The sequence below is a fragment of the Alosa sapidissima genome, chromosome 7, assembly GCF_018492685.1.
Source record: "Alosa sapidissima isolate fAloSap1 chromosome 7, fAloSap1.pri, whole genome shotgun sequence".
Lineage (NCBI taxonomy): Eukaryota > Metazoa > Chordata > Actinopteri > Clupeiformes > Clupeidae > Alosa > Alosa sapidissima.
Genome location: NC_055963.1, coordinates 24,234,478 through 24,261,389, shown reverse-complemented (window position 1 = coordinate 24,261,389; position 26,912 = coordinate 24,234,478). Strand labels below are relative to the sequence as shown.

The following is a 26,912-nucleotide window of genomic DNA, read 5'->3' as shown; positions in this document are numbered from 1 at the left end:
AGTGGGCCGCGGCTGAAGTGCCCTTGAGCAAGGCACCTAACCAACCCCTCACTGCTCCCCGAGCGCCGCCATTGAAGCAGGCAGCTCTCTGCGCCGGGATTAGTGTGTGCTTCACCTCACTGTGTGTTCCCTGTGTGCTGTTTGTGTTTCACTAATTCACCGATTGGGTTAAATGCAGAGACCAAATTTCCCTCACGGGATCAAAAAAGTATATATACTTATACTATATGCAAATAACAAGTGAATACTGAATGAAAAAATAGTGATTTCAGCTATGAAAAGCTGTTTCAGAGGATAGGCCTACCAGCTACATGAATAATGATTGTAGTTCATTCCATTCATTCAGTAGGCCTAGTCCTATTTTGTGTGCGGCTTAATGCAGTAGGCTAGTGTTTTTGTATTTTAGGTGAAAACAGATAGCATAGACTAAGTCTTCTTGAGGCTATTTCCTGAAATGAGAATTTTCTGAACTGGATTGTGTATATCTCATGACTGGAGGGAGTTTTAATTTTCATAATTCTGTCCACTGAGAAAAAATACTTGGGAAAAACTGCTAGTTTATGGAAATGCTAGCAGTTTGATCTAATTTTACCTCTGACCACTAGGGGCAGTCATTTTGACGCTAGTTGCGTCGTGACGTCAGTCCCACAGAGGTTTGAGAGTGCGTTCAACGTCAACCGGTTCAAAGAGGAAGGAAGATGGCGGATAACAAAGGCGAAGGGGATACGGAGAACGGCACTGCCATGGAGGTAGTGGCACAGGGAGAAGACAGTGGATCCACAACAGCTAAAGATACCGATGGCGTGATTGTCATAGAACCTGTATCAAAGGAAGAGGCGGACGGGCCATCCCAAGATAATGTTTCCCAGGTGTCGACACCCACAGACACCAACGAGAGCAACGTTAACGTTAGCAGTGACGGAGGAGGTGGAGAAGGCAGCAGCAGGACTAGCCCAAATGGCAACTCCAGTTCTGTGTCCACGGTACCACCAGCTTCTGGTGAAAACACCGGGAATTCGCCCGCAGTTTCAACCGAAACGTCGCCCTCTCCATCAACCAACGCTAACGTTACAGCTGCAGCCACCCCTGCAGCCCCGTTAAACCTACTGGATACGTGCGCTGTGTGTAAACAAAGTCTACAGAATCGAGACTGTGAACCCAAACTCTTACCATGTCTGCATTCGTTTTGTTTAAAATGTATTCCTCAACCCGACAGACAAATTACGGTTCCAGTCAACGGACCACATGGACAGGACACACACATTGGTGAGTAAAATATCCCAAGAGGAAATATCTGAATCGGAGTGGTTCTGAGGAGAATTCTCCAGAAATTGCCAGCCTTCTCTGGCTAACATTTAACAGTTACCCATCTAGCAGCTAGTTAAGAACCATAACGTTAGCTGGTTAGTCAGCCCACTACGGTCATCTTGGAGCAACCGACATGATTAGTTTTATTAGTGGGAAGCTGCTTACTACGTAGTTGATACCTGCCCGCGCTTTGAACCGTAAAGCTAGCAATATGGATCTTGAAACTAGCTGATTGGTTAACTAGCGTGTTCGTACTCTAGCCATTAGGCAGGCTTGGCAGGTGTTGATGGGTTGAAAAGCCAAGTCAAGTAGTTGTCAGCATAGTTTTTCTTACGCTGTACATTCTAAACATTGGATGCTAGCTTCTACCTTTACCGTTATGAGCTATGGTGTGGCTAAGTGTGTGGTGGTAACATCATTTGCTTTAATGAACTGTCAGAAATGTTACCTGGCGATCACGAGTTTGGTTACGTTGGGCTAATGATGGCTAATTTAGTTAGCAGAGTGGCAGCAATGTATGATGGTAACCAATGTCAGATAACACTTAACGAAAGGTAGCAGCTATTACGCTTAAGACTTTGGTACTATTTGGGTTCGGGTCTTGGAGTCTTTGAATTTTAACCTTAGTATTTCACGTATTGCCTGAACTAAGTTGTCATCATGTGAACGATGCGAAATGTGCCATCATTAGCAGTCAATCAGTCTTGCATTATTTTTCACATCAGTTAGCCACGAGTCTTCAATGACAACTCGAATGTTGGACTCGTGAATTCTTAAACAGACAGACTCGTGTTTTTTTTTTTTTTGGTGCTCATACTCAAATGAAATCATTGAGATCCTTCACAACCCACTGGCTTTGCTATGCAATCATATGCACAATACATCTGTGGAGCGAATTACAGTAACAGAAGGGGAACATAACCTTTACTCTCCTCATAATCATAAGAATAGTATCTGTTAAAGGTATTCTTTTTCATATAATTTTTTTTAATACATTTTGAGAAAATATCTGATTATACCTGCTTGCTACCTCGATATTTTAAGTGGGTTGTACCAAACTTTAAACCTAGTTTAAAAATAATCAGGTTACTGTCATGTTCCTCATCATAAAACGCCATAGGGTTGAGATGGCCTCTTGTGTGGGATTCAATTTTCTTCAATCCATCTAATATATGCAGCCATTTCAGAAATTTAAACCACCTCAGCAGCAGGTTTAAAATGAATCTCTAACTGACATTTAAATGAGTTTAAAGCAGTTGAGCAACAGGATTAAAATTAATCCAGGTTTATGTTAACATTTAGTGAGGCGTCACGTTTACATGGACAGTGTTTTTTTTTTGTCATTCGGATTAAACTATTCCGATTAAAAAAATGTTAATTAAACAGGAGTAGATATGCTGACCAAAGCTTACCATGCCATTAGGTAGTTGTCCAATCTGCCCCACTATTTGAGTTATGATTAGTTTATTTCCAATATGGATAGACGAGACTGCCCCAAATTTGATAGAATTAAGTCACTCTGTCTTGACATTTGACTTTTATTGCATCCAGCATGTCATTCCAATATTGGGTTTCTGCCGCACACGCTTAGCTCACATGGACTACATTGAATTAGTAGACAACAATACTGTGCAGTTATACAGAAGCCCTCAAATAATTCTGTGCACCATTATGTGTTAACTAGGCTATATTAAATTGGAGTTTATGAAGCCCTGGTAAATGAGGACACATCTGTGACCACCCCCCTTTGTTATGCTGCCTGGGAGATTTAGTTTACATGGCTGGTATTACATGGTATTGTTGATAGGCCTATGCACCATTGGAAAGTAGAAATGGACTGATCTAGGCTAACACTTTCTCCCAATACTGGTACCAATACTTGGGCTGTGGGTATTGGCAAATGAGTAGAAGCTATATAACTTGTGGGTGTAGAAATCATAACATTCTGCTCACTCTCTCTATGCTTTAGCTCCCTTCTTGCTAAGTTAGGCCTAGCCCATTGCTGATTGCATAAAGTAGGTTAGAATAGCTTACATGTAGATGTTAACAACGTAGAATGGCAGAATTGAGTTGAAAAGATCGCCCTTCCCTGATCCAGCTCTTTATCTAATATCAGTATTGGATTGGTGTATTCCTATTGAAAAGATTGTTGTTGTTGTTGTTGTTGTTGACATAAGGTAATTCTCATTACTGATCCATTTTTGTACTGGTAGTAGGTAATGCTGCAAATGACTTATATCAGCAAAAATTATGATGTCGTAGAAGATATTGTTGCAGATGTTCAGACATTAGACCTAATGAAAAGGGTAGTGAATGCATTTGATGCTAGGCGCTTACCTCGGTGGTAAAGGCCTGTATGACTTGGATGTGGCATCCCGGTCTGCTGGCTAGGTTTATATCTCAGGTGAATAAATAAACACCAAGTATTGCAGGTCATGTTATACACAAGAGAGATTGAAGGCATCCTGTGTCAGTGTGTGGATGAGCTGTGCTCACAGACAGTGTTCCTCTGATGACATTTCTACTGTGTGCATTTGAAGATGACCAGCCATTTACTCTTTTTGTGTACTACTTTCAGATGTGCTCAGTTATAGTTTTAATTGAATGAGTGTCCCGGGCCTAGCCTGCATCTACAGGCCTTGATAGCAGAGCCAACGTCTTCTTGCACCTGTGGTTCTTTAGACTAGAGTGTGTGAATCCATCACTCAGCATAGCCCAAAACTGACATGATAGGATCTCGGATAAATCGGAAGTATTTCCAACATATTTATTTTCTCATTTTCCTGACTTTAGTTTCCCATTCCTGACTTTAAAGTAGGAACTCTGACTTGGCTTGACACTCTTGATTTCTGAGTTGGTCTGTAACACAGATTGAGTGCTGATGTCATCAGTAGCATGTGTGTTTGTTATAGCCTAACTGGACAAAGTCTAGAAATGCAAGATCATGAGATTTTCACCTACATATTTCTTTCTGTGTGTGATGATGATTTTAGTTCTGGTCCCAACCTTACTTTAGCAGATTAGGAGCCAACGGTAGGCACCATGTGCCTATAGCCTGTCCTATATTAAAAATAAATTACTAGTACAATATTTTGTTATGCCTTGTTTCTTCTCAGTTTTCTATTGTAGAAACATGTCTTCTGACTAGATGACAACATCCCAAATGTTCCTGATTTGTCCATATTGTCCGAAAGAAACAGGTCTGCGATTTACGGGACTCAGTAAAGCTCTTTCTAACTGTGTGCACAGCATAAGTTAGTCTACCGGTTAGTCTACCTTGACACAGCAGTTAGAAACCCACTGCCAGGTCCATATCATTCAATGCGTTCTTGGGAAGCTTCACCACAGACTCTGCCTGCTGAGAGCAGAGATAGCCGTGATCACAGCTGCCAGTAAAATGAGTGCTAACTGTTTCCACTGATAGCGAGAGTGAGTGACAGGGTGCATGGAAATTACGTCCATGCAAAGCAGAATAAAAGAAATCAAATTGTGTCCCATTGGCATAAATCTAATGGAGGCTCAGAGTTTTCCATACAGAGCATTGTTATTGCTTCTTTTGTTGTTTGTTTGTTCGTTCATAATGAAGTTTTGAATTGCAATAAAAACAGGGCTAGGTTTCTCACTGATGGTGTAGGCTAATTTATCATGAACTTCTTTTCATAATATAGCTAATGCATGATGTAGGGAAAGTTATTACTTTTCCATAAACGTATCAATGTTTAGATTACAATACTTGAGGCATGCAAGGTTGTAGCTGGAAGATGATTGTTAACTTGCTAAAAGCATGTACAGGCTTTGAGGGAAAAATGCCAACTAGGCGTGAAACGATCAGTGCTCGGTGTACGCTGATAAACATGTTAAGGCAACCTGTCCATATGTAAACAGAGCACCTGGTCAGAAACATTAACCTGATACTGTGAAATTTGAAGCAAACCCAGATCTTTCCCTGCTGGTCTATGGTGTCATGCGGTCATGTAGAAATGTTATGAGCAACATCAAGTCTTGTGCATGGGACTCAAGTTCTATTGCTCTCAATTCTCATAGTTGCACATGAAGAGCAATACCTGTTATCTTTGAAAATGATGACTGGTAGAAAAATTACGCAATTGCAGAATCACATGTGACTTTTGTTGCTCATTCAAAATGAAGCTTTTCAGCTCAGATAAATAGATAATAGTGCAGTGCTCTTGCCACATTTATCTCCTTCCCTGGCATAATACTGCTGACAATGAGAGTGATTTTCAGAGCGTGGTCACTGTTGACTTCTTCCATGTGTGGGCTGAAAGTTGGATTTTGTTCCTGATTAGAGACGTCAGTCAGCTTCCTAAGAAAAGTACATGGTCGATCAATCGAAAATTGAAATCAGTGGTCCTGTTTAATGAATGTGGACTCCCATGTGAGGTCTTCTCAAACTGATGATACAATAAGTATAACAATAAGTCCAATATGCTGTATTTGTCGGGTTCTGTAATCGAGTGCTTTGATGTATATTTCAGCACTTTCTTGACCAGTAAAGTGCTTTGGGTAACCAGATAAAGGAAGAGGCTACATCATTGAAGTGTTGCTTTTATGTTGGTATGAGGCTGTATTATTTTGTTAAAAAGTGGTAGGCTGCATCATAGTCTGATCAAGCCAAATAATCTACATGGGGATGTCTTACAATTGTATACCGTAGAAAAAAAGATTCCCTTGAATTTGACTATGTCACAGTGATCTTGTTGCAGAGCCATGAACTAAAGACAACCCTGAACTCTGTGACTACATACATGGGGGATAAGTATGCTGCAACTTCCGACACCACTTCTGCGTTGAAGGTTCTTCTCATTGTGTCTCTTAGATGTCCGCCTTTGGACAGATGATGCCTATGTTTTTGGTCAGTGCACTTACTCATTGCATATAAGTTCAGTGTTTCCCAGAGAATTGAATTCCATTTGCGGTGGTTGGTTTGCAGAATTAACTTGAATGCAACAATTTTTAAAAAAATTAGCACAGCGTGGCTATGATGCTAACCAGATTTAAGCACAATTTAGTACAACCTGGAAAATCATTGTGTGGTGGTAAATGTTGATATTGTGGTGGGCTGCCACAAATAAGTCAATGTATGGGAAATACTGTAAGTTAGTCTACATTACTATTATTAATAGTCATAAACAGAGACAGATGGGGAAGAAACGACTTTGTTTTGAGAAAATTTAGCTTTTGCGGTCAAATTCTACACATTTACTCAAAATTCCTGATGACCACCTGAGAACCACTGTTGGAAAGCTTTGCTCATCACTGAAAAGATAGCCCACCATTTTAAGTCGAGGTGTACTCGTAAGGTCCCTTATGAGACCAGTGGCAAAGCTGTAGCGCAGCCCTCCTCTCTTCTCCTTTGACTGCTGAGAGGGACCTGAGATACCGCCACCACTACCACCACTGCAGTTAAGCCATGGCGCATCAGCTGCATGGAGGTGATCCACTGAGTCCGATGTTTGTGTTTGTGTCTGTGGGTCTCATCAGGTCGAAAGGCTCATGCGAGCTCTGTAAATGCTCTCTGGGAATTAATGGGTCTCATTTTGCAACTCATGCAGGCTCCGTTAAGTGTTTTATGATTTGCTGTGCTTCATAATAACGCAGTCTTGGGACTGACTGAGTGTTTAGGGGGGGGGGAGGGGTCTGTCAGAAGTTTTTCATTAGGAGTGGGCTGGCTCAGTGCAGAAAAAAAAAGTGTGTTGGTGAAAGAGAGAGGGAGCACCGCGTGTGTGTGAGTGACAAAGCATGTGTGCATGATAAGTGGGATAGAAGTGGAGAGTATGAGAGAGTGAGTTAGATAGCTTATGTATGAGAGAGAGAGAGAGAGAGAGAGAGAGAGAGAGAGAGAGAGAGAGAGAGGACTGAAATGCCACAACACTGGATGACACAGCTGCACTGCATTGCACTCACACAGCCCAGGGCCAGCCACAACACTCTCCCTCTCCAGCTGCTCTCACGGCCAATCAGCGGACGCCTGGTGCAGCTGGGGGCTGAGAGGAACCGGCTGTGAGCAGCTGAAGCCAGTGCAATCCGGCTCAAACTGGATTGCACCGGTTCCTGCAGCAGCCAGTGAGGCGCCAGCCTGTGATGAATTGATGATCTGTCCAGGAGATAAGCGGGTGTGGAAGTGTGAGGGTGTTGGGGGTGTGGTAGGGGGAGGGGTCTATGTGTGGCTGGGGAGGTTTGGGGGATGGGAATGTGTGTGTTTGTGTGGGGGGAATACTTTAATATCTGAAAATTTCCAGTGTTTTTTTCTGAACTGAACACACTGTTCATGAGCTCCCTGTCCCTATGCTTACAAATCCTACTCATTACAATGCAGAATAATGCAGTAACCCTTAGCAGACCACTGTAGCAGTAACCAAACCCCTATCAAATGTAGGGCTGCACTTAACAATTATTTTCATTGTCGATTAATCTGCTGATTTATTTTATTTGTTGTTTCATTGATAAAATGCCAGAAAATGGGGAAATGGGGACTTGTTTTGTCCACACACAAATATATTTATTTCTCTGTCATAGAGGAGTAAGTAAAGCTGAAAATATTTAAGTTTAAGAAGCTGCAATCAGAGAATGCTGATGTATTTTCCTTACAAAATAACACAAACCGATTAATCGATAATCATTAAGCTTAATTTAATAGTCGACAACTAATTGATTAGTCGTTGTAGCGCTCAGATGTATTTCCTAGGAAGAGATCGTCTCTAGAATTGAACAAGATGCAGTGTGTGCACAGGCCATGCCTATGTTGTGTGAGCTGTTAGCAGAGATCACACCACACTGTATGTTTTCCCATTTGAACATCCTTTCAAAAATGTTTGTGGAGTTTGTGAAATGTAGGCCCAGGCTATATTGCCTCTCTGATTCACTGAACTAGCATCTCCCGTATATAAAAATTGAATTGGTTCTCTTTGCCAGTGATTCCAATGGCAAACTGTGTTTGAGTATGTGAAGATAGGCCTATGTATTTGGGCACACAAAGTTTTTTCAGTGGAGCCTGAATAATATGCATGTATAATCTGTGTGTTGGGGAGGTCTTATTTCTCAGAGCATGTAAAGTTTATATTGTAGACCAAGATGTGCATTTTCTTCCTTATGACTTTTGTTTGTGAACTATTAATTTCAGTGAAGCATACTCACTCTAAAACGAAAACAATGATATGAAGGATTGGCTGAAATACAACACTATCTGTACGATATAGGCCAAGCGGTGGAATTTGTTCTGATATCCCTATTTCGACCACACTTGGCTTGTAGGCCTACTCGTTGGTTTGTCTAATACCTTATCCAGGTCCTTGATAATCCTTGATAATCTGGTCATTTGCCTATATGACCTAAATCTGAATGTATGATGTATGTTTGTGCAGTTGGTTGCATTCTTGGTTCTTATTTTAAACTAGGACCACTGACCTTCCTAACTATAACTGAAGTATAACCAAACACAATGTATTAACCAGGCCTTAGACCCTGTACTCTTTTTAAGCAATGCTTATGTTGAAATGATAGTGGGGAGATCTCGTGAGACAATAGACTTATGAAGTGTTTGTTTTTGTCCCCACCTGCAGTGAATGTGATGCGATGTGCGGTGTGCCACCAGGAATACAAACAGATAGACATCGTTGATAACTACTTTGTCAAGGATACCTCCGAAGCCTCTAACACATCAGTCGAAAACTCAATGCAGGTAAACAAACATGCCTGTCTCTGTCTGTCTTGTCTGTCTTTCAGTCTTTCAGTGTCCTTCTGTTGGTGTCTTGCCCGTGACCTCTCAACATTTCTGTCAAGTAGAGCTTAAACAATTAACTGTGGTCTCTAGGGGTTCAGATGAGGATGTTTACACTAATGGCCTTTTCCACAGGCTTTGGTGGTCTGGGTATAGATTGTTCCTGTTTGTAGTGAATGATTCAGGTTCTTGTCTGTATGATATTTGACTTGGGTGAATGGCGAACCGATGGTTCTTCTCATGTTCCCATTCTCTAGCCTAATTGTTGACTGTGTCTCAGTTCCATATGTCACTTTATCCCAGGTGTCAAGGCGACAACAGGGTGTGGACATTTTGCACCCTGATACAAGTGCCATTTGGCTGCCACAGATATAATGTCTGATCAAAACATACACTTCAGACTGAATTATCTGCCGTTCTAGAGTTTTTAAAACTGCTATCCTTCAGTTCTCTCAGTAGAGTGATCAGCCGAAAAACCACGTTGTCATTCTAATATGGTTATTTAGTTTGGGACTGTCTTATCGGATAGTTGCTGTTGCAGTAGCAAATGTGATGTGTGAAAACAGGCAATAACTGGTGTTGTTTCAGTGTGACTGTATCCAGTTCTAATGAAATCAGAGTAGCACTAGCTCTCAGCAAAATTTTCAGGGTGAACAGCATACAATTTTAGTTAGGCTGTGTGTTGTTTATCAGGTGCATTCCATAAGTGTGAGCAGGTCCTATATTTACACGGTTGACTGCTGGGCCAGCCATCATCTCATCAGGCTCCATGAGCACAGGTGCACTCTGGATGCCCAGGTTTTGCAGCTCGGCATATGTAGCCAGAGCATTAGTTTCTATTCCCATTTTGTTTTTAGCACAGAAAAGAGGAAATTACCTCTGCAGTACTAAATCTTTGAGGAGAAAATCGGGATATATGTAGTCTTGTATTTTTGCCTTGTATGCACTTCTTCAGTTGACCAACTAAACTTTTAATAGATTGATGCTTGATATATTGTTACTATCAGTCAACAACACAGTTAAGGCAATGGATTGTAAAGTGTGGATGGATTGTATATTACATAGAAGAATATAGAAAAAGCCAGCCCTTCATTTTTGATATGCATGTTCATTCGTCTTACAATCTGTGAGCAGTAGTTATTGCACCTTTCAAACCTTTAAGAATCTGATACCTTCGTAAGCATGCATGCCAAGCCACTGGTGTAGGTTAGCTCGTCCCCTGCCTGTTATCAGCAGCACAGGAATGCATACGAGTCTGAAATGGATAGTTGCAGAGCCTGAAAACGAGTATGTGTGTCTAAGGCAGATTCTTGAAAGCAGCAGTGATACTGGAGCACATGCAGGCAGCACCATACCGTCCTGGTCATGATCATGCTACTGATTACATTACTTTGCACAGAATAATTTTAATAGCAGACGTTGCACCTTTTCTTTTCTTTTTTTTGGCTGGGCACAGCAGTCTTGTCTCTGCAGTTTGACCACATGTTAGTAAATGTCTAGCCTCATAGAAGGGTTCACAGTGCACTGAAGTGAAAGGAGCTAGCACACAGTAGGATACTGATGGATGTTGGAGTTTTCATGTTGTACAGGGGAGATTTGAAAGTGCTTTGCCCTTATTCCTCTAGGTGTGCACGAGTTGTGAGGACAATGCAAGTGCAGTGGGCTTCTGTGTAGAATGTGGAGAGTGGCTTTGCAAGACCTGCATTGAGGCGCACCAGAGGGTCAAGTTCACCAAGGACCATAAGATACGCAAAAAAGAAGACCTGTCCACAGGTAGGATACTCACACCACACACATGTATGAGTGAATGACTCCATAAAACATTCATCTTATGTTTGTATCGGCTCTCTAACAGCAGTATGCGTGCACACTCTCTCGGTGCACCACTGTATTGAGCTACATGTGAAGAATACCAAGCCAAGTGGAACTTGCACACAACGTGTGATCCATCAGAGGCATAGTTGCTTTTATCCACCATCTTCAATTTTTTGCCTGATTGTGAAGATGTAGGTGGTGGTGGTGCTGATGGTGCCGGTCTGTCTTGGCACTTCAGCGGTAGACCCCAAGTGCTTGTTGCCATAGCAACTGCAGAGACCGTTCAGATGCAGTCAGTGTTTCTTTCTACTACTGTATTCATGAAGCTGAACTTGTCCATATGCTATGCTTATTCTCTCTCTCTCTCCCTCTTTCTCTCTCTCTCTCTCTCTCTCTCTCTCTCTCCCTCTCTTTCTCTCTCCCACTCTCTCACTCTTTCTGTCTCTTGATTGAGCTTGACGGCGTTGAGCACACGAATGCTGCTGATTAGGCCAGTCGGTTCTTTGTTCCTACTTCCAATCTGACCTAGTCAGTCACCCCTCCCCCCAGCAGGCAATCATTGAAAGCTACATTGCCAATCCCTCCCACTGGCCAGCTGAAAGCCCTCCAGTGTGTGGGTCTGAGCGGGGCAGCTGGCCAGTCAGGAGTGGATGTGTGGCGCTCGGTGGGACTGTTCATGTGTGACTGGGGACCCTGAGTGCGGGCTAAATCACGGCAGCACCAGGGAGTTGCCGTGTGTTTCAGTTTATGTACAAATATAAAGATTTTAATTTGTATGTTTCTTCTCTGTCTTTCCTTGTATTCCCTGTTCTCTTTTCATACCCTGTTCTCTTTTCACACCTTTATGTACCTGCTTCCTCCCTCTCTCCTTCTCTTCTCTCACACACACACACATCCTTTCTTTTTCTCACCTCCCTTTCACCCACCCCCCTTTCCTCTGTCACACCTCCAATCTCACCCCCCTCTCCCTTTTCTCTCTTTCTCTTTCCTCGCTCACAGAGGCAGTGGGGGCGTCGGGGCAGCGACCCGTCTTCTGTCCCGTACACAAACAGGAACCGCTGAAGCTCTTCTGTGAGACGTGTGACACACTAACCTGCCGAGACTGTCAGCTACTAGAACACAAAGAGCACAGGTCAGTACGGCATTGAAGCTCTAGAACACAAAGAGCACAGGTCAGTACTGCATTGAAGCTCTAGAACACAAAGAGCACAGGTCAGTACTGCATTGAAGCTCTAGAACACAAAGAGCACAGGTCAGTACTGCATTGAAGCTCTAGAACACAAAGAGCACAGGTCAGTACTGCATTGAATCTTCTGAAACACAAAATGGCACAAGTGAATATGGCACTGGAGGTGATAGAAAACTAAGAGTGCTTCAGCAATATGGCATGAGTAAGAGCAGCAGTGATGTCATGTCGTCATGGCTGTGCAAAATGCGGAGTGATTGCTGGCTAAAAATCCAAAAGGGGAAATCCTGAGATATTGCTGGAGCAGAAATAGCACAGGTCGGTGCTGTACTGAAGCTTAAAGAACACAAAGAACTTGGGTAATACATAGGCGTACACACTCACACACCATTACATCACACCCCCCAAACACACACACCATACCCACACACCTCATTACTCCTCCCCACACACCTCATTACTCCCCCCCCCCCCCCCCACACACACACACACACACCAACCACCACACCACACCCCACCCATACACACACACCATTTCATCACCCCCCACCCCCAACCAAACACACAACATACTCCTCCACCCACACACAGGTAAGCCCCATTTCATCATCAATTTTCACCATTTCATCATCCCCCATTTCATCAGCAGCCCCCCCATCACCATCCCCCACACACACACACACACACACACCATCCCTTCCCCATACACACACAATGTACCTTTTTAATTACTACTACTGATTTACTTAATAGTAGTAATTAAATTACTTATTCCTTTTATGAGTACATGAACTACTTGAACTTGACAGTCCTGTTTTTGAAGTTAACAAAGTGATTCTGCTGCGCTTCTGCGCTTCTTTGGTGCCTCTCATGAGTGGGGCAAACATGCATAGAAATAAAGTCAAAAAAGAGATTACTGAATCGCACAAATGTTAGATTCTTTTATTTAAGGTGTATACCCTATATGCCCTTGCCATGTTTGCACCATAAATAAAACAATTCACCGATTGGAGTACTCTAGCAATCATCTTGTATGTTATGAGAAAAAAATAGTTTGCACATGATTACATAAGGGGTTCTGATATCAGAAAGTTAATGCACATTTGAGGTGGTAAGGGAGCTATGACGCAAACCAAAGTTTGCAATTCTGTTGCAACATGACAGTTCATTAGAACTTCACAAGGAGTTTGGCAAATGTGTTTCAAATACAGATACAAGGTGTGCAAATGTGTTTTTCAAATACAGTAATTAACGTTCTAAAGAGCGCATCGCAATAGGAAATTCAACCAAGCAGTGGTATAGATACTGAATAACCCTTTCCATGCAGTTTTGGTTTACCATGTCAGTACTTCAGTTCTATGTGGTTGATTTCACACGTTACAGCGTGGCTGTTGACACAGTAACAGGAAGTATGACCAGAGAGTGCCCAGTTTTGTGTCCGGTCATCACATTTTGCCCTGGTTTGGATTGGTTAGGTCACTGGCCACAGGTCATCGCTGATAGCGGTGTGTATATTTGGCCTCTAGCATTGTCTGCAGTTATATTTGATTTGTCTGTCTGTGCCCTTTGTCAGGTACCAGTTCTTAGACGAAGCCTTTCAGAACCAGAAGGGCATCATTGAGACCTTTATGGCAAAACTCCAGGAGAAGAGGAACTTTGTCCATTTCTCTGCCAGTCAGGTGCAAAGCAGGTATGAGATAATTTTGTGTGTCTGTTAAGGACAATTCACACCAAAGATTAGCGACGAGATGAAACCGGTTTGAATTAATGTTGTATGTTGTTGTTCATCATGTCATATCGCACCTGCAAGGTTTTAGAACACTTTTACCTCACAGCATTTGTGATGCGTTATCACTCAATCAGTCCAGCAAAGTTGACAGGTCAGAGTTTTTGCCATAGGATAGGCAGAGATATACTTATTAACTCGGCTTTGAAGAAGACCGGCGTCTATGCAACATCAGTCGAAACGGGAGTGCTATAAAAACAAACGGGTAAGTTACAAAAACAAATGCTTATCAGATAGTAACTAGCCAGCTAGCTAGTTCATATCCAGCTACAACGAATGGTGTAACAAAGGCGTTGTTATGGAAACGTTGGTGCTGTTTGTGTTGCACTGGTGTGAATTCCATGTGTGCCGCATCAATGTTGCAGCTCAACTCGTAGGGAATCTTTGGTGTAAATTAGCCTTTACTTCACTGAAATTACACTCTGCTATTCTATTCTGGATTGCAGCTGATAGCGGTGCCTAGCAACAAACCTCATCATATGTTCTGATCTGATCTGATTTCACTCTCTCTATCTCTCTCTCTCTTTCTTTCTCTCTCCCTCCCTCTCCTCAGGCTTAAAGAGGTTACCGAGACGCACAAGAAGGTTGAACATGAGATTAAGATCGCAGTGTTCACCCTCATCAATGAGATTAACAAGAAGGGAAAGTCTCTTCTCCAGCAGCTGGAGGTGAGTAGGCTGGAGCTGGTAACAGACCGGTTTCAGGTCCCTAACAACTGTAACAACAGCAAACCCAGAGCCGTAAAGCAAGACATTGAAAGAAAGACGCAAGATGCTTGAAAATTGTTAACTTTTGGCAGAGAAAAGCAGATTGAATTTCCCGTGTGCAGTACAGGAGACATCTAATTTTTTGTGATTTGTCAGTTCAAAGCTAAAAATGTTTAAAACGCCAATAAAGTAGGCTATTGCTCTGTCTTCAAATAGGCCTAAGTATTAAAGGATAATTCCGGTATTTAGCACTTTGAGTCCCTTTTCTGATTTGTTTTGTATGAACTAGAGTGGTGGACACCGAAATTTTGACGATGGGTCCTGTCTCGACTTTCTGACTTGTTTTGAATCACCTTTGACTGTTTCAGAGTGGCTGGCTGTGGGCATGCACAAACATGTCCTTAAAACAACCCTTAACGTTTGTTTTTAAAACTGTGCAACTCACCGAGTGGTTAGTGATGTTCGTTGATGTTCAAAAACAAGTAACGTAGCGAAATACAGTTTCTGTCGTGTTTTATTTGGCATTTTGTAAAATCCCATTGATTTCTGTTGGAAGACTCATTACTCGTTGATATTACTGTGCTACCGGAAACGGAAAGGGGGTCTGTTTACATTTGGTTTCGCAAGACCTTCTTTTACTGTCTAATAGTGTCTATGCTTCAGACTCAAATATTGAGTGGAAGTTTATACACGGTTGTGAGGTATCTGAAAAAATAGTTCCACAATAGCAAATAACACGGATTGAAATCATACATTGCGCTGATATATTTGTTTTTAATAATCAACGAACACCACTAACCACTCGGTGAGTTGCACAGTTAAGAGTTGTTTTAAGGACATGTTTGTGCATGCCCATAGCCAGCAGTCAAAGGCTATTCAAAACGAGCCAGAAAGTCGAGACAGGACCCATCGTCAAAATTTCGGTGTCCACCACTCTTAGTTCAGCCAAAACAAACCAGAAAAGGGACTCCAAGTGCTAAATACTGAAATTATCCTTTAATAGGCTAGACATTTGGATATAAAGCATGCATTATGAAGTTATGCCACAAATGCTCAAGAAGAAAAACTTTAATTATGTAGGCTAGGTAAAATAGGGTAGTTACGTTAACAATGTGTTTTATCATATTTCTCAGCATATAATTTCTATAAGAGGCTTATGATCCATGATAACGAAGGCTATTGTTAGCCTACATTTCACGCAAATGACAAGATGCAGGGTAGCCTAAAGTTGACACTGAGTAGACATGGGCTTGCAAGTAACATTATTGCATACTATGTAGCCTATCTTGGGTAATCCTTCATGTATCTATAGGCTACTTTCCTGTCAATTAACATCCAGCACAATGCATTTTGTGCATTGTATTTCAGTCAGTGGTTTAATGTGTGGCCAGTGGCATTTATCAAAGTAATTATCCTCTGACCTCTGGGGGAAATGATTGCCCACCCCTGCCATTATGTAGCCTTTGAGTAGGTAATGTTTTCACTTTAATCTAAATCTAAACTAGTTTTTTGTGCAGTCGAAGCCCTAACCATAACCTAACTTCACATTGACTGGCCAAATGTTTAGCCTACCTTCCGTAGAACATCCGTTTCATAGGTAACCCGCTACACCTCTAGATGAAAACAATCCAGACTCGGCTACATTGAAATATTTAGGCAATATGCTTTTATTCTTCATCTTATATCAAGTTCAGCCAGCTTGCTTTCTATGCATTGTCCGTGTAAACAAACTAGTGCTTGTCCTCCGAGTTTGTTTTTGACTACGGTTGTTAGGGACCTGAAACCGGTTTATAGGAGCTGCGTGGAGCAGAGATGGATCCATTTTCTAATGGAGTTGCTGATGAAATAAAACATCTATTTCATCTTTAAATATTTAACAAATATCCCCTTTTTGATGGAAAAATAGAAAACTTTTCCAAAATGAATTACAAGGAATTATTTAGGTGGTTAAAGTTTCATGAATGTTGTGTTTAGCAGAACCCGTCCTGCAGATACTTCAAAGACCCTAATAAGGATTAATGGTAGTACGTCAGTACAAACTCACATCACTCGTACGTTTTGTGAAAGAAAGAGTGATCCCGCTTTAAAAATGTAGTAGTCTGCAGAGGCATTCTGGTTCCAACTAACTGGTTACTAGGCATTCCTCCAGGCCCTTCTTTGATGTTCCATCCTTGGGCGAATTCTGTTGCTGACTAGACATTCTCTGTCTAAATCTCTGCCCTTTTTTTCCCTTTCTTTCTTTCTTTCTCCACCCCCCCCCCCCCCCCCCCCCCACCCCCCACCTGTCTCCCAGAGTGTGACTAAGGAGCGCAGCATACGGCTGCTCAGCCAGCAGAAGGACATCAGCAGTCTTGGCCAGCAGATCCTCCACGTGCTCAACTTCACACAGTGGGCGCTCACCAATGGCAGCAGCACCGCGCTGCTCTACAGCAAGAGGCTGGTAAGACTCACATGGGCCCAGGCAGGAGGGTCTCCAGTGGCCATTTCTTATTAACCAACCGCTGGCAGTCAAACCACATGATTCCATATCAGTGGTTTGAAGTCAGTGTTGGCACAGAAAAATACAAGTGAAGTTAAAGGTACTGCGATGTTGGGCAACTTTGCTTTTGTTGATGCTCAGCTAGCTCGCTACTCCCTCCCCCCCCCCCCCCATGCAATTAAAACCCTCTTAAATGCGCATCTCGTCAGTAATTGGCTGGAAGAGTTTGTTTTTATGGTCCAGGCTGGACTAAGTTGTTTATATGTATATATATTAAAAATCTGATTGGGATATTTTATTAATGATAATAAGAAGTGTCATTAACATCATTGAGAGTTTCAGTGCTTCTTCGGCACTGTCCCAATCTTAACTCGTTAACTCAACACTGCCGTGAGGGATGCAGGGATATGATCCGGTCCATTTTGTCCATTACAGATCACCTTCCAGCTACGGTACATTTTGAAGGCCCGTCTGGACCCAGCGCCTCAGGCCAATGGTGCCGTGCGTTTCTTCTGTGACCCCACCTTCTGGGCCAAGAACGTGGTCAACCTTGGTATGTGCACACATATGGCCTGTACTTTTACATAGGGCTGCAACTGATAATTATTATGACCGCCGCGCAGCGAAGCGGCGGTCATATAGGTTTAGTCAGATTTTTTTTTTTTTTTAGACCGGGGTAAACGAAACTTGGTGGGCATGTAACCCCATATGGATAGCATGGAACCATCGTTCTTCGTTTTGATCTGTAGCCCCCCCGCTGGACTGCACCCCCCGAAAGGACCATTTTTTTTTTTTGTATGTTGATCTCAAGGGGCCATGTCAACCCATCCCATTACCACTTATTTCATGTATAGCGCCACCTAGTTAAAAATTAAAAAGCAAAAAATGAGGTGTTTTCATCACAATATCTCTGGCTGACATGGTCAAAACTGCACGAAATTGAAAGTGTAGGATCATTATGACACCCTCCGAATGCATGCCAAGTTTTGTGAACTTTCGTTAAATTATTTTATTGTATGTGTACATTTAGTGACCGTACACCAACAAGGATTCCCGGGACACTGAAAGACCGGGGTACACGAAACTTGGTGGGCATGTAACCCCACATGGATAACATGGAACCATCGTTTTTTGTTTTGATCTGTAGCCCCCCCGCTGTACTGGACCCCCCGAAAGGAGGGTACGGCAGACACAGTTTTCTGTGAATATCTTGAGAACCGTAGGGCCTAGGATGACCAATGTTTTCCGTATGTTTGCCTCCAGGGGTCATGTTAACCCATTCCATGTGCACACATGTGCATAAACAGATACACACGCACACACATACATTCACAGTAATCATATGTATGACACATACTCACACAGTAGACATATGTACGCATGCATGCACATGCACAAACACACATACGCAGGGAAACACACAAGCACACACACACACACACACACACACACACACACACACACACACACACACACACACACACATAAACATAAACAAGTACACGCACGCATGCACACAATTCAAGAATTTCTCAGAATTATGAACAGGCAAGATGGGGGTGGGGGTGTATAAAATGAATTTTACATGTGAAATCTATGAACTAATCATGTTTTGGTACTTGTTGTCTAGCAGATACCAGTGAGAATTGAGTGGATAATGCAATTTAGTGAGACAGTTAGAATCATATAGGCCTTTCAGCGTGATTTATTTTTGTGGAAAAAATGTGCTGGACTGGGCGTAAGTCATATTTTGTACCACTGCGGTACATCTAGTTCATAGTTGATTAATCTGTTGATCATTTTCTTGATTAATGGACTAGTTGTTTGATAGATATAATGTCAGAAAAGGGTAAAAAATATACAGTGTTTTCCCAAGCCCATATGTTTTCATATGCCTTTTTGTGTCAACACACCAAAGATATTTAGTTTACTGTCACAGAGGATTAAGTGAAGCAGAACATTTTATGAATTGGCAATCTGACAATTTTGAAGTATTTTCCTTAAAAATGACACAAACTGATCAATTTATTACCAAGATATTTGGAGATGAATTTAGTATTTGACAACTATTCGGTTAAAGGTGAATTCCGGTGTGATATTGACCTAAAGTGTGTTGAAACATGATACCGAGTGTGAACGTATGTCTCATAGCTCATCTCGGCTTGTCCTCTGCATTCCGAAATCTGGCACTAGTTAGCCGATGCTACCAACAGGTTTTCAAAGGGGGTGCCTCGGACATCGGCCTAGCCATGCAAATAAGTCACTGTTTTACACCATTTACGAGGCTCAAAGTAGCTTCACACACTTCCCAGGGCCCTGACATTTAAAACAATACATTGAGAACTTTGAAAAAGCACTGGTAGTTTATTTTATTATAAGACGATTTATACAGACAGTAGCTTCAGGAAGTTTACCGTTCGCCGCCATCTTGAATTTAGTCATGATAAGTCGAGTGACGAGTACGAATTAACCTGTTGACAACCTGTTGGTAGCATCGGCTAAGTAGTGCCAGATTTCAGAGTGCAGGGGACAAGCCGAGATGAGCTATGAGACATACGTTCACACTCGGTATCATGTTTCAACACACTTTAGGTCAGTATCACACCGGAATTCTCCTTTAATGGACTTATGGTTGCAGGCCCACATACACACCTCCTGACAGGTGATGCATGCTTTTATACAGCATGTTTTTATCCATTCCTTCATTACTTCTCTAATGTATTCATTGCATCTCTTACTCCAGTCATTACCCTGAATGGATAATTGACATGACATTCACAACTAGCATAGTGGTTTACCATAGATTACACAATTTTCATATGGCTGTTGAACTGCCTGATGGCCCTAGATAAGGCATGGCTGATTCATTGTAGCCAGTACAGTCTGGATTGTGTGATTTAACATGGACATCATGCAATGTTAGATGGTCCTTTTTTAAATTTTAGGACAAAAAAATGTGTCCTTCGTCCTTACAATGGTGTATGATTTGTATAAGTAATGCAGAAGACATCGGTAAAATAAGCATACATTGGCTTTCTCCGTTCCATTGTAGCCACTCCCCCTCTCACACAGCATAGTGCAGGGCCAGAGACAGGGTACGTTTTGGCAGCACTGAATCAGGGCACAGCGCAGGTCAAGATGCAAGATGCTTGTAGGATACCAGAGACTGTTTGAGTCACATCGTTGCAAATTTCATATGATGATTCATCATTCCTCAAAATGGTTTGTCTTCTATATCATCAAGTTATTCAATAAGCCAAACATATAGCCTTTGCTCAAAACATGTTAGGCTTATGTAATTTTGATCTGTTAATAATGTCCCATGCAGCTTAAATTCTGCTCACTGCACATTTATTATAATGTGTTATAATATTCAGTATTCATTATTGAATGCTTAGCTGGAATGATGTTTCCCCCCATCATCCTGTTTTTAAAGCAGGCCTACCTGCGGGCATGTAATTCGGCTACGGATTTTCTACAGGAATAGCATGTGTGAATGGGCACTGCACCAGTCCCTTTAAATACCGCTAGTGGCATTTGTTAGACAAATATATGCAAAGTTTCCTGAAACTCTATATTCTGTGCACTGTTTCGACTTCATACTCACAGCAGATTGAAAAGGAACGAGTATTTTCATGATGAACACATGGCCAACAGAGTTCCTGTAGTGTGACGGAACTGCACTGTGGTTGCGATCTTGTGCTGAATCCAACAACCTGTTTGCAGCCTCAGTGTTGAATTTGAAATGTTCCTTTGAGTAGGTTTACTGGTACTGTGGTATATTGTGGTATTATACATCAGTTAGGTCCGGTCAAACTATTTTATTGATTAGCATAAACACTGTCCTGCGGTTTTTACACAATGCGGCTATTACACAGGAAATTACTGTACAAATTGCTCTATCTAAATAATTTTAACATGGCCCTGCACATCTTGAATGTCCTGCACCAACAAATCTCTTGCTTTGCTCTTCAGGCAACCTGGTGATTGAGAAGGTGGCTCCGGCCCCGCATCCACCCAACATGATGGGCCAGATGGCGCCGGGCCACAACCACCATGGCAAGTACCCAGGCCAGATCAACCTGGCCCAGCTGAGGCTGCAGCACATGCAGCAGCAGGCCGTCCTGGCCCAGAAGCAACAGCACCAACAACACCAACAGCAACAGCAACACCAGCAACACCAACAGCAGCAGCACCAGCAACAGCAGCTCCAGCAGCACCAACAGCAGCTCCAGCAGCACCAGCAGCACCAGCAGCAGCAGATCCAGCAGCAGCATCAGCAGCAGATCCAGCAGCAGATGCGCATCGCCTCGCAGTTGTCCCAGATGCCCCGGCAAGGAGGGCCTGGGATGGTCCAGCAGCAGGTACAGTGGAGCCAGCCATCCTGAGTGTTGTTGCCAAGGCTCTAGGTGAGGAGACCTAGTGAGATGTATGGCCAATTGTGGATGAGCTTTGCTCCATTTGGAAAGAAGAGGGTTTATGGAGGAGGGTTATGCCCGTCCCCTGGGGCAGCCCTATTGAGGTGGACATTTTTAAAAATGCCCATGCTATGGAATTTATTAGCATAAAAACATTGTGATCCAGGTGGATGTTTTGGTAGATGATGAAATGAAAATTTCAATTATTGTATGATTCAGTGAATTGTATGTGATTAGATTACCAGTAAACAATGTTTTTATGAGGGGGGCAATTGCTACATCAGGGAGTATGATGTAGTAACAGTTATGAAGGGGCAGAGAAAACTATCTAGACATCTAAAAATAACCGCCTTTGCTGTAGAAAGGATTTTGAGATATTATTATGACCGCCGCGCAGCGAAGCAGCGGTCATATAGGTTTAGTCAGATTTTTTTTTCTTTTTTTTTCGCATGTCCAAATTTCCGTCAAGGATTCCCGGGACACTGAAAGACCGGGGTAGACGAAACTTGGTGGGCATGTAACCCCATATGGATAGCATGGAACCATCGTTTTTTGTTTTGATCTGTAGCCCCCCCGCTGGACTGGACCCCCCCCCCAAAGGAGGGTAGGGCAGACACAGTTTTCTGTGAATATCTTGAGAACCGTAGGAACTAGGATGACCAATTTGTTCCGTATGTTTTCCTCCAGGGGTCATGTTAACCCATTCCATGTGCACAGATACGCACACACATACATTCACAGTAATCATACGTATGACACATACTCACACAGTAGACATATGTACGCATGCATGCACATGCACAAACACACAAGCACGCACACACACACACAAACACACACACACACACACACATAAACATAAACAAGTACACGCACACATGCACACAATTCAAGAATTTCTCAGAATTATGAACAGGCAAGATGGGGGTGGGGTTGTATAAAATGAATTTTACATGTGAAATCTATGAACTAATCATGTTTTGGTACTTGTTGTCTAGCAGATACCAGTGAGAATTGAGTGTGGATAATGCAATTTAGTGAGACAGTTAGAATCATATAGGCCTTTCGGCGTGATTTATTTTTGTGGAAAAAATGTGCTGGACTGGGTGGCGGTCATATTTTGTACCGCTCTGCGGTACATCTAGTTTCAAAACTATAATGAGGTGATTGAGTTTGTGCGGTGGGTGGTGGATGTGTTCGCAGCAGCAAAACTTGCGTGCACTGGAAACACCAGTGCGCTGGTCCGCATCGGTTTTGCACGCACCCTTGAGTGAGCAGGAAGAATTGCCAGCCTTGAGTGAGTTGGCTGAAAACAGCCAAGGAGCCAGGGAGTTGGTAGCTTGAATCTTCTGTATGACCTGCCTTCACAAGTGTGTGTTTGGACAGTTGAAGTGAGTGGCTCGATTTTGCTGATGTAGCTGGACTGGTTATCAAGTGGCTCGGTAAGTAGACAGGACGTGGTCAGTTTTGAGTGGTCAGCTAGTCAGAGTGGCTAGGTTTTGTTGAGAGGTCGGTTTAAGTAGAGCAGTTGCGAGTGGCTAAGTTTGTGGTTAAGTGAAGGGGGATGGAATATAGCTTATTATAGACAGGGAAGAAGCAGCAGCGTATTGAGCTGCCCCTTGAGGTACAATTGGACAGTCTGTGAATATTATATAGTGTATATATACTCTATACACACTCTGTTAGAATTGACTGGGTGGACCATCCACTAATGTCATCCATCAGTGTGGGTGGGGGTCATATCATACGCACTGTATCAGGTTTGACAGGTGGTGTAGTGAAAATGGAGCAGAGCATTACAGGATACATTGCAATATTGCAGTTCTGATGTTGCATGAGTTTGCCGGTCTAGAGCAGATGGGATCTGTCAAGAACATCTGATAAAGGATAGTGCAGACTTGCCCAGTAATGCTTTGTCATTGGGAAGCTGTTGCATTGCGGCTCTGTGTTTGTGTGAGCAATTTAAGTTTTGAGGAGATTGTGCCAACAAAACCAGCTCTAGCACCAATATGTTTGCATACTTACGTTGTAGGGCAGCACAGCTTTGGAAATTGACTGACTGTGTGTTTTCTTCAGCCCCCCAGACTCATCAGCATGCAGAGGGGCGACGTAAACGGCAGCCCCCAGCACATGTACCCACCCCATGCCCTGCGGATGCCCAGCGGCCAGGTGCGCATGTCCAGCGCCCAGCCACGCCTCGGTGGCCAGCAGTACCCCATGATGCAGCCTCAGCTCCAGAGACAGGTCAGTCCCACAACAACACTCTCATAGATTTCACTTTCAGCTTTCATTCCAGGAGCACTCCTTTCAATGTCAATGTAACAAGCTGTGTGGGGTCCATTTTGTTTGAATTCAGTTTTGGAGTACTGAGAATCACAGTACCAACTTGTGTGCCGGGGTGAGTTCTTCTGTTAATAAACCATATGAACTACTCCATGTGTGTGTCAATGTGGCCATTGGTTATGCCAGGACACATTAATGGTAGCTTTACAGAATGCTGTAGAATCCAACAGGCAAGCGGCAAACCCTATTATACCTCTTATAAATTACCATGTTGGAGCAGGGGGGGTGCTATGGCGCAACTGGCACCAGCACCAGCACCACATTCCGGTCCAAGTTCCCAAGGGGACCCGGGTTCGAGTCCAACCCGAATCATTTCCCGATCCAACCCATCTCGCTCTCCCACTTGCTTCCTGTCAGCCTCTTCACAGTCCTATATGATAAAGACAAAAAAGAAATAAATGAGCATGATGGCAGTTTGCATGCAGTGTTGGCCCTGGGAAAAGGAGAAGTTATCATTCTGTGGTGGTGTTTATTTATTTATTTATTAATGACTCAGTATATTCACGGGCTTGTAAGAATCAGAGATAAGCATCGCACACATTACATGACCTTGATGACCATTACATGACCTTCTATGCATTTCCTTTGACCTCGGTCTGTTTCCTGTGCAGCATTCTAACCCAGGGCATGCTGGTCCGTTTCCCGTGGCGTCGCTGCACAACGTGAGCGCCACCAGCCCCACGAGCCCCACGAGCGCCAGCATGGCCAACGCTCACGCGCACCGCGGACCCACCAGCCCGATGGTCAGCGCCATCGAGCTCATCCCCTCCGTCACCAACCCGGAGAATCTGCCGTGCGTGCCCGACATCCCGCCCATACAGGTAGACCTTCTCGCCTGCCCGCACCTGCCCATGCACCTGCCTGGGCCTTTACCTCTGGTCTCCAGCTGTCTCTGCAGAGGAAGGTGTCGGATGAGATCTGTCTGGCAGAACCTCATTGGATTTTGGTCTAATCATCCATATGCTAGATATATAAGAGCATTGCTGAACCCACCATTTCAAGCCACCCAGAGATTGAGATACTTGTCATGCGATTACCATATAGGTTAACCTTGAATATCTTACCTGGTCAGTGAGTTTGCACTAATTGGCAACTTTACTTACTATACCCCACCATACTACTTATATTATACAGTGCTACACCATACTAGTTAAACTATACTACTTATATTATACAGTGCTACACCATACTAGTTCAACTATACAGTACTACTTATATTATACAGTGCTACACCATACTAGTTCAACTATACTACTTATACGGTACTACACTATACTAGTTAAACTATATTACTTAAACAGTACTACACCATACTAGTTAAAGGAGAAATCTGCCTATTTTTCACATAGATCTCTGTTTCTCAAGGTCACCGAGTACTGTCGGTACAAAATCCCCCGAAAACAATCGGTTTTACCTAGCTTGAGTTGCTAATTCCAACAGCTAAAGTAGCCAAGCAACTACAGCGCTACACTCTATCTGAAAAATCTGGATTCTGTGTGTGTGAGTTGATGTGTTCTGCGGCATAGATTGATTCCTAATGCGCTCGCAGTGGGAGTTGACTGGAGGCTTATCAGAGCGCTGGCTTGGCTGCGAGCATATGGCTGTGGGATACGCTGCAGTGCCATTGTTCCACACAGTTAACTCTCTGATGTGCATCAAGTTTAAGGCCTGTCTCATCTTTCCTTGCTTTTAAAGGGAGTTTGTTTTTTTTTAACAAGGGTAATGCAGATTTTTGTCAGATGTTAATGATGTGCTTTTTTTCCTCTGAAAAGTTTTAATGAGCCTTCATCATCAAAGATTCTCTTAGAGGACTGAACAGAGGGGAAAAGTGATGTATTTAATGTCTTCCTCTCACCTCTCTGTCACATCTTCTCTTTCTCACCCTCTATCATCTTTCTCTCTCTCCCCCTCTCCCCCCCTCTCTCTCCATGTCTTTCTATCTCTCTCTCTCTCTCTCCTCTTCTGTGTCCCCCTCTCTGTTGTGTGTGTGTGTGTGATGGCAGCTGGAGGACGCAGGGTCCAGTATGTTAGACAGCTTCCTGAGCCGCGTCATCTCCTCCAGCACACACCCGCTTCTTCTCAACTCCGTCGGCAACATCAACACCTCGCCTGCGCCCTCCATACACTCCCCCGGCTCATCAGGTAATCCCCGCTCACCCACACAATCTCGCTCGCTCACTCACGCACACACACACACGTGCACATACACTCTCTCTCTCTCACTAGTGCACAGAAATACCTACAGACACTCATTCCCTAGTGCACAAACACATTTGCACTTACAAAATGCATTCCAGACAAACAGGATGAAATGACTCCATTTCTTTCTCTTCCTCATCCTCTACTCCCATACTCTCTGCTCTCTCCCTCATCTTTTCTTTTAACTGCCCCCCCTCTCCCTCCCTTCCCTCCCCTCCCCTCCCCTTCATCTCTCCTCACAGGGTTATCTAACTCCCACGCCCCAGCTCGCCCCTCTAGCACCTCCAGCACAGGAAGTCGGGGCAGGTAATGAAGCATCACTTCCTGTACTTGTTTGTCACCACACAGCTCAACCCATATGTCATCTAGTCTCAGTCCTGATTTGAGCTCTCTCACCCTTTAGTTTAATGCTTTCTTTTGAGGGTGAAGGAGGCAAGCTAGGTGTGTCATCAGAGGTTCTTTAATACTATAGAGATGCAGGTCTTTAACAATGTTACCATCAGTGGAAAAAAAAAAACACTCAGTCATTGGTTGTTTGTTTCTGTCTGTATGTGTGTATGTGTATCTGTTTGTCTGCATTCATGCATGCATCTACCATCATGCATACTTGTATGTGTTTGCATATATATATATATATATGTGCATGTGTGTGTGTGTGCGTGTGTCTCTGAAGCTCTGGCTCTGCTGGCAGGTTGGGCTCGGCGGCTCCCCCTACTGGTGAGCTAGTGAAGGTGAAGCAGGAGCCAGGCGTGGAGGACGAGAGCCCCTTCTCAGTGGCCAGCGTCAAGAGCGAACTCGGCAAGGACGGGCGCCGCAGTGCCTGCATGGTAAAGCCTAATCATACATACATACACACATGGTCATGGACAGGTATACACCAAGGCTGTTCTAAGATTCAATCAGATAGCAACTTAATTATGGGATTTACTGAAA

General features: G+C 43.2%; 1 protein-coding gene across 4 annotated transcripts in view; it reads left to right on the top strand.

The window, feature by feature from the left end:
• The first annotated feature begins 666 nt into the window (after window positions 1-666).
• trim33 (tripartite motif containing 33) overlaps window positions 667-26,912 on the top strand; it is a 33,155-nt gene continuing 6,909 nt past the window's right edge. For 2 of the 4 annotated variants that reach the window (XM_042097111.1, XM_042097109.1), the window contains exons 1-14: window positions 668-1,266; window positions 8,889-9,007; window positions 10,672-10,819; window positions 11,861-11,993; window positions 13,621-13,737; window positions 14,387-14,501; window positions 16,834-16,980; window positions 17,455-17,572; window positions 20,995-21,383; window positions 23,514-23,681; window positions 24,392-24,601; window positions 25,784-25,922; window positions 26,222-26,285; window positions 26,671-26,806. In XM_042097111.1, coding sequence (XP_041953045.1) covers window positions 699-1,266; window positions 8,889-9,007; window positions 10,672-10,819; window positions 11,861-11,993; window positions 13,621-13,737; window positions 14,387-14,501; window positions 16,834-16,980; window positions 17,455-17,572; window positions 20,995-21,383; window positions 23,514-23,681; window positions 24,392-24,601; window positions 25,784-25,922; window positions 26,222-26,285; window positions 26,671-26,806 — 2,571 coding nt within the window. In that variant the 5' untranslated portion in view covers window positions 668-698. Of the gene's footprint in view, window positions 1,267-8,888; window positions 9,008-10,671; window positions 10,820-11,860; window positions 11,994-13,620; window positions 13,738-14,386; window positions 14,502-16,833; window positions 16,981-17,454; window positions 17,573-20,994; window positions 21,384-23,513; window positions 23,682-23,793; window positions 23,836-24,391; window positions 24,602-25,783; window positions 25,923-26,221; window positions 26,286-26,670; window positions 26,807-26,912 lie in introns of all 4 variants that reach the window. The other 2 variants (XM_042097110.1, XM_042097108.1) reach the window with 2 other exon arrangements.